General features: G+C 47.0%; 1 protein-coding gene across 6 annotated transcripts; it reads right to left on the reverse strand.

Moving 5' to 3' along the window:
* Window positions 1-1,601: 1,601 nt before the first annotated feature.
* On the reverse strand, window positions 1,602-9,723 carry KCNJ8 (potassium inwardly rectifying channel subfamily J member 8). Of its 6 annotated transcripts, none has more exons than XM_032688716.1 (4): window positions 9,654-9,723; window positions 8,820-8,953; window positions 8,126-8,574; window positions 3,561-4,461 (listed from the first exon to the last, which is right to left on the reverse strand). In XM_032688716.1, the coding sequence occupies exons 3-4, from the start codon at window positions 8,488-8,490 to the stop codon at window positions 3,561-3,563; spliced, it is 1,266 nt and encodes a 421-aa protein (XP_032544607.1). In that variant the 5' UTR covers window positions 8,491-8,574; window positions 8,820-8,953; window positions 9,654-9,723. The 6 variants fall into 6 exon arrangements, with proteins under 6 accessions (XP_032544610.1, XP_032544607.1, XP_032544606.1 ...); XM_032688715.1 differs by lacking the exon at window positions 9,654-9,723 and adding an exon at window positions 9,213-9,310; XM_032688718.1 differs by lacking the exon at window positions 9,654-9,723 and adding an exon at window positions 9,217-9,233.
* Window positions 9,724-10,685: the final 962 nt, after the last annotated feature.

Below are 10,685 nucleotides of genomic sequence, written 5' to 3' on the forward strand. Positions count from 1 at the left end.
GTTGGGACCAGACGGGGTGTTCAAGGGCTCCCAAAACACATTCAGTTATTGCTCATTGGCTCATGATCCCACTGACATTAACTTTTAATGGTTAGCTGCCTATCCTGCTTGTATCTTCAGCAGCCCTTGGGCTTGAAGAGCAACTTGCTGCAGAGACCTGATGTCCCCACCCTCCTCAGGCTGCACCCTGTCGAGGCCCTGCTTCTGCCCCTGGCTCGCACAAAATGTTTCCAAAGAGAGCACAAGAAATCCTGAAGGTGACAGCCATGGAATGACCTGCCAACACCCTAAGTTTTCTCCAAAGTTTTCTCCAAAGCCTATTACTCAGATGTTGGCTGCAACCCTGGAGCATTAATCTTGATATCCCCTGTAAGCACTGTCTGTGTTTGTTTGCTCTCTGCATCTCCAACACGTTAACTCTGAATCTTCTGGGTGTCCAAAAAGAGGACAAAGGGTCTCACTGCCATTTTTTCTGTCTGAAACAGAGAAGTTCTTTAAGTGAGAGCTAGAAAGAAAAAATAAAGTGCAATCCCAGACATTACACCTGCCCTGGAAGGACTTTGCAATTACTTTTCTATGCTTAGAAAATAGTTTTACTCTTCAGTGACATCTCCCTGGTAGGCTGTTCAAAGAGCCAAAGCATATTAAATACACAGAATAAGCAATGTCAAGTAACGCAGTTCCAGTTACACCACGTTGCAGGAGGATGGGAACAGCAGGGACACAAATAAGTGTGAAGGGATCATGCTTATATTATATGTTATTGCTTCTACTTTCCTAAATTATTATCAGTGAGAGAGACAGGAGGTTAAATGTCAGTATGAACTGTGAGTAGTATTTGTTTGAAATCTAAACTGTCATTCTTAACTTGGCAGTTTATATTAAACACAGAAAACTTCAAATTTAAAATAAAGCCCCTTTCTGATAAAGTTGCCAGGGAGAGTAAATAATTAAACATACTGAGCTGAGGTACTGCCAGCTCATCCCCTCTCAGCAGGCACAATATTGCAAAGCTGTGTCTGAAACGTGTCCTTTCAGTGAGGAATGCAGCTCTCAGGCCTGAAACCTCTTCCCTACTCCACAGCTGGCTGCTTCTACCACTGACCTCTTCCAGGTCTGCAAAACTTGCTCAAGAAAGGGGCTTTGCAATAAAGGATTTTCTGCACAGAGCAGGAGCACAGCACATGTGAACATGACACTCATGACAGAAGGGTCTGCCTTGTGTATCTGTTCAACATCCTGGCACTGGACTGGGGTGTCTTAGTGTTGTCTCAAAACACCAATATCCCTATAGTAGTCTGACAAGAAACAGAGCACGTTAGGTGAAAATGAAATAAAGAATGTACTTAGGGGTAAAATGAGAAAATGGTTGTGGGTAAAAAAAAAACTCATCTGAAATACTGACAGAACATTGAGATAATATAAAATTATTACTCAGAAGGACTGAGATAGATAGATAGATAAATAAATAAATAAATAAATAAAATTATTACTCAGAAGGAAAAGGCTGGGATATAAGGACTAAGATTAGAGGAGAATGAATGGAGAATACAAAGGAAAAGAGGAAAGACATAGGGAAAAATCAGAGACGGAAGAAATCATAATTGTCACTTTTTTTATTATTATTTTGTAGAAAATCTGCTTTTGTACAGCATCTGACTTAACCATGTATCAAACAGACAACCTCAAAGAAATTCACAGCCCTGGAAACGGAGGCCAGAGACAAATTGTATATGCTTTGCTCTGACTCTTCTTGGAAGCTGCAGATGTTCATTGTTTGGACACAAAACAGACAGATTAATATCTCCAGATGTTCACCATCCATTCTTCCAGGACATTAGTGGGCAGGCCAGGGAATGGATGCTTTTAGCAGAAACTTCAGTTTCCGCTACTGCTTCAGACAGAAGTAATTTGTCAGAGTTGATGTTCTGGAGAGCACCTGCTCCAAAAGCAGGGAGTCTACACTACAGAGCAATGCCCCTCCCTGCCTCCACCCAACGCTATATGAAGCCTAAAAACCATCCATGCAACTGCTGATGAAACGACTTCCAAAGAGAATGAGAATCCAGCATTGCTTCTGACTATTTTACCCAACAGGAATAAGCAAATATTTAAAATTGCAGAAGTATTCAAATAGTTGAGTGGCTCAGAGAGTCAATACAAGGACAGACCTTCTCTTGAGCCACAGACATAACACTATTTTTTAAAGAAATTTGAATGTGAATTTGTCCATAATTATGCTTCTTATTCACAAAGAAAAAAAAGCAGGTATTGATTTAGCATTACCAAATGTGATACAATTAATGTATTTACGTAATTTAATACATTTATGTATTCTTGTAGAAAAATGTGTGATGACACTTTTGGGATGGCTCTAGGTAACAAATGTCCATTTTACTTTGAAGAGAAAAGCTGTTTACCACCAATTCTCAATGCCAGGTTATATAAAAACACAAGTGAGATGCTGTTGAAAAAAAAAAGTAATTCAGCAGCAGCAGCACCCAAGTCCCCCTGAAAATTATTTGGATAGTTTTGCAAATACTTTCTCTAATATTATTGGCATGGTTTCCTCACATTCCCATTCATGAATTCCCACTGGCAAAATGCAACCTTCTGCTGGAGCAAACAGACTTAATCCTATGAAAAATACTGTAAGTGAAGGATGTACATGTGTTGTCTTCCATGTATGAATCTATAAGAGAAAACAAAACAGGATTTGGTCTTCCACCGACACGAAGAGGATGTTAGAGAGGCATTTGATTTTTCCAATTTGAATCATTTCAGTGAAACAGATGCTCAGGTAGCAGCCAGGAGGACTGGAGTTTCTCAGCTTGGGCTACAGCTACACTAAGATGTGTGTTGTCCTGCAGCCGAGTATCTCTTTGCTGTTCCACTGGTTTTCCTGCCACTGCTGCCCGGAGTGGCACCAGTTTTCCTGTGGGATGGACAGGTCACTTCACCTGACCTGAATGGGCTCTCAAAATGCCCTTGCCACAAACCAAGGAAAAGAAAAAGCCTGGAAAATGAAGGTAAAATAGTGGCTCTCCTCCAGTGAAATCATTGAGGGATTTAGCTACTTCTTTTAAGGAATTCACACGAAAAAGATGGACATCCAAATATCTTGCACAAAATCCGTGAGAGTTGTTGTATGCAGAAGTTTGGTAAAAGAACTCACTTCTGCCTGCAGGTGAGTAACTCACACAGGAAAACCCCACACCTTGTGACACCCAGCAGAAGACAAGAAAGAGACCCCCATTAGGAAAAATACTATTAAAACAATTAGCGTGCCATTAAAACAAGTATAAATACACATTATATTACATGGGTGAACTGTGCTTTCTTTAGTGTACGTGCCATTTTTTTATTGATTCATACACTAAGTGCTAAAGTGTTTTCTTATGCCATTAGGTGGTGCTTTCAGTAAGCAATGGAATAAATAGTTCTTGCACGGTTCTCTTCTGCGTCGTGTTCTCGTTTTCTGAAGTGAAAGGAAATTTAAGCAAAACCACCACAGGTGTCTCCTCCCTCCAAAGCCCAGCAGCCTCACACAAAGCTGTGTCTCACGTTTCCGAGGCGCTCTGGCTCCCCTCGGGTGTGATGAACTGCACTTTGGGCACGATGAGGGAGGAGTTGGTTCTCCTCATGGAGTTGCTCCTCCGAATGGAGTTGTTCCTTCTCATGGAGTTGCGCTTCCGCAGGGAGTTTTGGTGGGAGAGCTCGCTCTTCTGCAGGGTCTGGATGAGGATGGAGGGCTTCTCGTCGAGCTCCCGAGCGCTGCAACGCGGCGCAGCCACCTTGACAGTGTTGCCAAACTTGGAGTAGTCGACTGCGTACACACCTTCCTCCTCGGTGACGATGGGCACGAAGCGGTGGCCCCACAGGATCTCCTCGGCCACGTAGGAGGTTCTGGCCTGCGTCGTGATGCCCGTTGTTTCCACGACTCCTTCAAGTATCACGATGAGCTCCAGGTCCTGGAGCGCCAGGTCGGCGGCGGAGATGTCGTAGAGAGGGCTCCGCTTGTCTATGACGTGACAAATGATCAGCGGCGCCACGAGGAAAATGTTGTTGCTTTCGATGGGGTTGTCCACGGGGATGTCTACCTGGTGAATGGGTATGACTTCTCCTTCAGGGGTCGTGGTCTTCCTCACAACCTGGATTCTCACTGAGGCGCTGATGATCATGCTCTTCCTGAGGTCTCCCACTCGGAACATGAAGCAGAGTTTGCCGTTGCGAACCGCGATGACGGCCTGCCGGCTGAAAATCAAGGTCTCGGCCCGCCTGTGGGCTTGCGCTGTTTTCATGAATATGCAGCCCAGCATGACGGCATTGATGATCAGACCCACAATGTTCTGCAGGATCAGCACCGTGATGGCCAAGGGACATTCCTCTGTCATCATCCTGCCCCCAAAACCAATGGTCACCTGGACTTCAATGGAGAAGAGGAAAGCGGAGGTGAAAGACCTGTAGGGGAAGATTGCAGCAAGTTAACTCCCAGGACATGGCAACACAAACTGGGAAACTGTTCACATGTACTTTGTAGAAACAAATTTAAGGACCTATTCGTACAGTTCTGGCATACTTAAGCCTTCTGTTAACACCACCACTGTGCACTTGCTGACTCTGTTTTTGTGTGGTGGGTGTAGTATCTGATGGTGGCAGGGAAACCTCAGAGCCTGAGCCCCTAAAACACCGTCTGTAACACGAGATGACCCTGAGCAGCTCATGGGAATCTCTGCTCAGGAGCACATCCTGCCCACTGTGTCAGTCAACAGCTCTGTAACAGCTGGGCTTTCCACCTCCTCCATCCCATGAAGCTCTTGGTGGAGAGAGGTAGTTTTGGCAACAGTGAGCAATCAGCTGGCACACTGAGACCCTTCCACCAGCCTGTCCAGGGAAAGGAAACGGGGAAAACTGCGGCCTTTCATTCATGCTACCTGAATCATGAGCCAGAATTTCCTGGAGGGAAAGGGGACACTCCCAGATTCGTGACACTTCCCAAAACCCCGCTTGCCTTGTGACTGAACCTGCAGGATCAGGCTGCAGAGAGAGGCCAGTGGCCTCCATGGTGTCCCCTGCACATCCTGTGACCCAGGGCTTGGGTTTAGCTCACTGCCATGGCAAGACCAGCCGGAAAATTTCAGCACACAGAAGGGGGTTATAGAAGTGCGGGTTAAGTTAAATTCTCTAATATTCTATGGTGCTGGACATCAGAAAAACCCTGTCCACAAACTTCCTAAAATACATTATTTATAGTAGCCCACAATGTCATATCCCCTGTATATATCAGGGTCTTTAATTTCCTTTTACAGCCAAAGACATGCTTCAGCAAAGTCTCATGTGTCTAAAATCAGTACCTTGGGGTTTATCTGGTAAACTCGCAGCACGCTGGGTCTCATATGAACTAATATCATAGTCACCTTTTTAACACAGTACTATCCACTGAATTTGAAGCATCATCATGCTCAACAGGGCTTCACCCATGGAAAATATGTCCTGCCCATGAAGATGGGTCTAAATAATTCATTGGGTTTGGTTTACTTTTCAATGAATCTGATTTTAAATATTTTTTTTCTTTTTTTTTTCCTAATTGTATTTTCACTGGGGTCATGAGGAGACATTAAAATAGCATGGGTCATATCAGGGATAACTTTCTTTAGAACGAGAAAGTCCATCTTTCAGAAAACCAGCCAGTCTCTGCAGAGATATCTTTGAAAGAACTCTTCACCTGTTGTATTTTTTTTAATTTTTAGCCAATCCCTTTGTATTGAGGGGGTTTATTTTTGCAATCCACTCAAACTGGGTACGAAGGAGTTAATTAATATAAATCCATGGAATGATTACTTATGCTCATGAATATTTATTTACATGCAGAATGAAGCTCCTGGACTAAACTTAATTCAGCTTAATTCAACTTAAAGCTCTGCAGAGTAAATACCCTGATTTTCCTTAACAATACCCCTTCTTTTAAAAAGAAAAACAAAGTAAAGGAAATCCACTTTTAACAGTGGGAGTAACTGAAACAGCAAGTTTGTAAAGCATTTTGACCATGTGAAAAGGGAGCCAGAAACTCCAAACCACACTGTTCCCAGGTCCTTTCCCTTAGAGCTGTGTAGCAGTTTTCCTTTTTGGATAATGTTCGCTTCCTATGGCAGAGCTGCAAGACTTAGAAACTTCTGCAGTACTTTGAAAAATTAAAGTGCTGTGCAAGTTCTGGGCACTGGTTAAAACTTCAAAAGCCAGATTTCCCATAAATCTGTAATGGCATGACCCAAGAAAGCCCTCCTGAAATATCTGTGGGCCTAAACCTCAGGGAAGTAGGTTAAAAATTGTTTGCCATTATTTTGGCATATAATATTAAATGCAATATTAAAGATATTTTGCACCCAACAACTCGCCATCCTTAAAAATGGCAGCAATCACAGTGTTACTACCTGGTTTTGACCAAAGTGGTAGCCAGATTTAACAAGGGCAAGTATTTCACTACGAAGGGAGAAGATTTTCCATGGCTTGCACATGGACACTCCAGCAGCTGCTGGCTGAGCCACCCCAGGTACTGGCACAAGGGACGGATGTGTGTTCTTTGGCACGGGCTAAACCAGAAAGTTACACCGATTCATTCGCTCTGCTTTTCCACACCCCTCCTGGCTGTCCTGGCAGGAGACATCCTGGAAAAGCTGCCAAGGTGGCGCTGCAGCAATTGGGGCTACAGGGAGGGGATGAGGGGCAGAGTCCTGGCTGTGGAGGGGCCCGGTCCCAGCGGCACGAAGCCCTTGGCATCCAGCTCAGGCTCTGCAGGGTGACCCAGTAGCCACCCCATGGGGTGGGCCAAGCTGAGGGGGCTGCCAACCACACAGAGGGATGTCCCCTCAGCTGACCCTGAGAGCAGGAGGGTTGTAGTGCTCATTAATTCTGGCTGGACCAATCCCACAAATCCCAGAAATGCCGGGGGTAACACTCCTGCGGGCGCAAGCTAGGTCATGAGATCTCATTTCAGAGGAGGCTGCTTGTGGCCACACACTGGAAAAGAAACAAGGCAGCAACCCCTGCTCCAATCCCCCCAAACCTATTGAAGGTTAGCTAAGAAAAATTCCCATTTCCTTTAGCTTGGAAAATCCTCACGTAGCAAAAAATTGTCAGAACAAAGGGGAATTAAATCTCTGCTCCCTCATGAGCCAGATACAATGTCCCTTCAAACTTGGTGAGGTGTCTCAAAACTATGAAGGAGGAAGAAGAAAAGGGAAGTGGATTCTCTGATGTCTCAGAGGACCCTGCAGCTCTCCAGACCCTCATAGCACTGCAATGTGTAAGGGCAGCTGAGCTGGGGCAGTCTGCTGGTAACAAACCAGGATTTTTCTCCCTAAAAAAAGAGATTTAACAGATGTAGAAGCGATCTTATTGCTTACCCCACCTCCAATTAACAGTCTTCTCTTCTGTGTATGAATGTGCCAGTTTATCAGTGCCTTGACAACTGTCATGGATTTGGGGGTGGAAGGAAAAATACCCTAGCAGGTGACATTTAATCTAGTCATCCCTTAAGCTTTCACTGTCCGACACATCATGTTCACTGTGGAAACAGCTCCTCTGTCAAACCTGCAGCTTCACCAAGGTATTTTGAAGCACCCCATATTTAACTGTCCTGCGAGAGTCATCTTGAAAGACATCCAGTTTTGTCCTAAGTGACACTCTTCCTGCTAGCTCTGCCTGGCACCCACAGCTGGTGTCCTGCCTCTCGGGCACCACTCCGGAGTGACCACCAGGCTGGAGATGCTCCCGCTGCCGTAGACAACGTTACAATACATATAACACATACCCACTCTTGCAGCAGGCTCTTATCTCGACAGGCAAGGTATGTTACCCACAGAGTGTGGAGACACATGAAAAGCAGCAGGTCTCCCTCTCTCTCAGATCCTGTAAGGAATCAAAGAAATCTACAGTACAGTATTTTCCAAGCCCGGCAGGCTTGCTGAATATACGCAATCTAGAGGAAAACACTGCACTTTTCAGCTGTCTCAACCAAACACAACGTTTTGTTCGTGTAAACCAAAAGCTGCATTTTTAGGCAACTCCAGGACAGCAGGCAGCCTCTGCTCCCCACCCTTCCTTCACCCCACCGACCGCACTTTACCTGACACACGTCACGCACGGCGTCCACTTGGTGCTGTTGGCGGCGTTTTCTGTGCTCGGGTCCATGTCGCCATGGGCGAAAGCCACCAGCCACCACATCATGGCAAAGAGCAGCCAGCTGCACAGGAAGGACATGGTGAAGATGACCAGTGTGTGACGCCACTTCAGGTCCACCAAGGTGGTGAAAATGTCCTGCAGGAATCGCCCCTGCTCGCGGATGTTCTTGTGCGCCAGGTTGCAGGCGCCGTTCTTGGCGATGAAGCGGGCTTTGCGCGGCCGGTCCCGGATGCGCGGCTTGCGCAGGTTCTCGGCAGCGATCCGTGCCAGCACATACTCTTCGGGGATGATACTCTTCCGAGCCAACATCTTCCTGCCACCATAGTCCACTCACAGCGAGATGAGAAGTGGGGGGTGGTCCCTCTAGAGCGTCTCCGCGGGGCTCACTCTACCCTGCAAAGAGAGAGAACCTGGTCAAATTGCCACTACAAGCAAGAAGCCCCGGCGGGTGACCCCTACCAAAACCCATTACATTAAATGCTAATTCTACAGTGCCTTCCCTCTTTCAGACCATCATTTTTATAGGAGCAGTTGGTATCAGCTCGTAAGAGAAAGGAAAGATGCCATTTGGACGCTCCGTGCAGGAAGGGAGGCTGCACAACGGCCTCACAAACGCGGGTGTAAGTACCGTGACGTACAACAGGTCGGTTCCTCGGGCTGTATCTCCAGGAGGCAGCAGTGCCCAGGTGGGTACCAGAACACGAATCACTAAGTTACTCGCATCCTTGAGAACCTGAAGAATCGGACGTCTCCTGTTTGAGCGGGGGCTAGTCTGTGGAGAGAGCGTGGAGACTCATTCCTTACGGCTACAGCCCCGCAGCGCGCCCAGCACCCCGCCGAGAGCCCCTGCCCCGTCCCCCGCGAGCATCACAAGAAGGAGCCGAGCCGGAGGTGCGGGAAGCAGGGAATGGCCCTCCACGGAGCAGGCGGTCGCGCTTGCCCTTCTCAGCTCTCCTTCCCTTCCGGGATCAGGCGGGGAAGCCCTCCCTTTATTCCCAAACTTTGTCCCCAGACGGGGTGACAGCACAAACCCACGGAAAAGCCCGGCTCCCCGGCGGGCTGGCCCGTCCCCCCGGGGGAGGGCAGGGGCTGCCTGACCCCGCACCGCTCCGCAGGGCCCCGCAGCCCCGCCGCTCTCCCCGCCGCGGGCGGGGCGGGGCGGGGAGCGCTCCCTGCGCTGCGCGGTGCCCGCGGGGGATGCGGCGCTCGGCGAGCTTCAGGATGGGACCAGCCCACTGAGCAGAGGACCGAGGTGCTCACGCCGTTCGTGGGTGCAAAAAAAAAAAAAGCCAGCGAAGCCAACCCCGGCTGCACTCCTGGTTGCTTCCCCTGGCAAACCGAGAATTGTGCCGTCCTAACTCCATCTCCCCTCGAATCTGGCTGGGACGGCTTGTGAGCAGAAAGCGAAGCTGTGCTCGGGAGACCAAAGCCAGAATCTCGTGACCTTCACCGCCTTTGACAAACTTAATTACCTGTCTCTGCAAGAAAAGGAAAAAAGACGTCCCTTTTCATGGGTCACAGCTATGGTTGGGCAGAGTCAGGCTCCTTATACTGTTCAGCTGGACAGCCAGCACTGGTTTTTGTGTTTGGGATGGGTATAGGAGAAATTATGCACAAAAAAAAAAATAGAAAAAACAAACCAGTGAAATCAGTGAAGTTTTTTCTTTCCCACCGTTGAGCTTTACAGCTTTGGCTCTCATGTTTAATGGAAACTTGCATTCTTGGAAGTGGCAGGGGTTTATGGTTTTTTTTTTCCACTGAAGTCTTAGAGTTTGTAATAGGAAGAATAAACAGTACATCAATTTATGAAAAGATCTAAATTTAGATTTTAATGAAGCAAAGTGCAGAGATTTCATCCTGTCAGATTGACTCCCCCATGTCCATGGAATTTGTGTGTGCCTGCGAACAGCAGGGAAGCTTCCAAACTTTTCTGTGTATCACTCAAGCAAATCACCTGTACGGTATAAAATTTATACAGAACAAAACACTTCTCTCTTTAAACTAGAGAAGAAAAGGTTTGACAGGCCTGCTGCCATCAGGAAGGTTTTAAGTGTATTCAGGCTTGGAAAAACTGAGAAGGCACATTGACAGGCAGTGTAATCCTCAGCCTGAAGATATCCACCCTGCTGAACACGTGCACGTGCTCAGCTTTAAATAGATGAGTGGTTCCTGGAAACTTCTCTAGCACTGTCCTTTGCCAGTACCACATACCCAGCACCCAGAAGAGAGACACATACACAAAGCCCCAGTCATATGAGGCAATTAGCTAAATATTGGTGGTGTTAAATTAACTTTAGGCAAATGAGAAGCTGCAGTCTGAAAACTCAGGATCTAAACTAATACCTTTAGATTCTAACCAGACACCAGAGTGCAAATACATAAAGTCACTCAGGTGGGTATCTGCAGGATCAGCCTTGTTGGTGCCAGCTCTGAAACTTCCTGTGCTGGGCTTGGGGAACTCAGAGCATCACCCTGCTACAAATGAGGGTTCAGGGACAGCTCTA

This window comes from Chiroxiphia lanceolata, chromosome 5 (genome assembly GCF_009829145.1).
Source record: "Chiroxiphia lanceolata isolate bChiLan1 chromosome 5, bChiLan1.pri, whole genome shotgun sequence".
Lineage (NCBI taxonomy): Eukaryota > Metazoa > Chordata > Aves > Passeriformes > Pipridae > Chiroxiphia > Chiroxiphia lanceolata.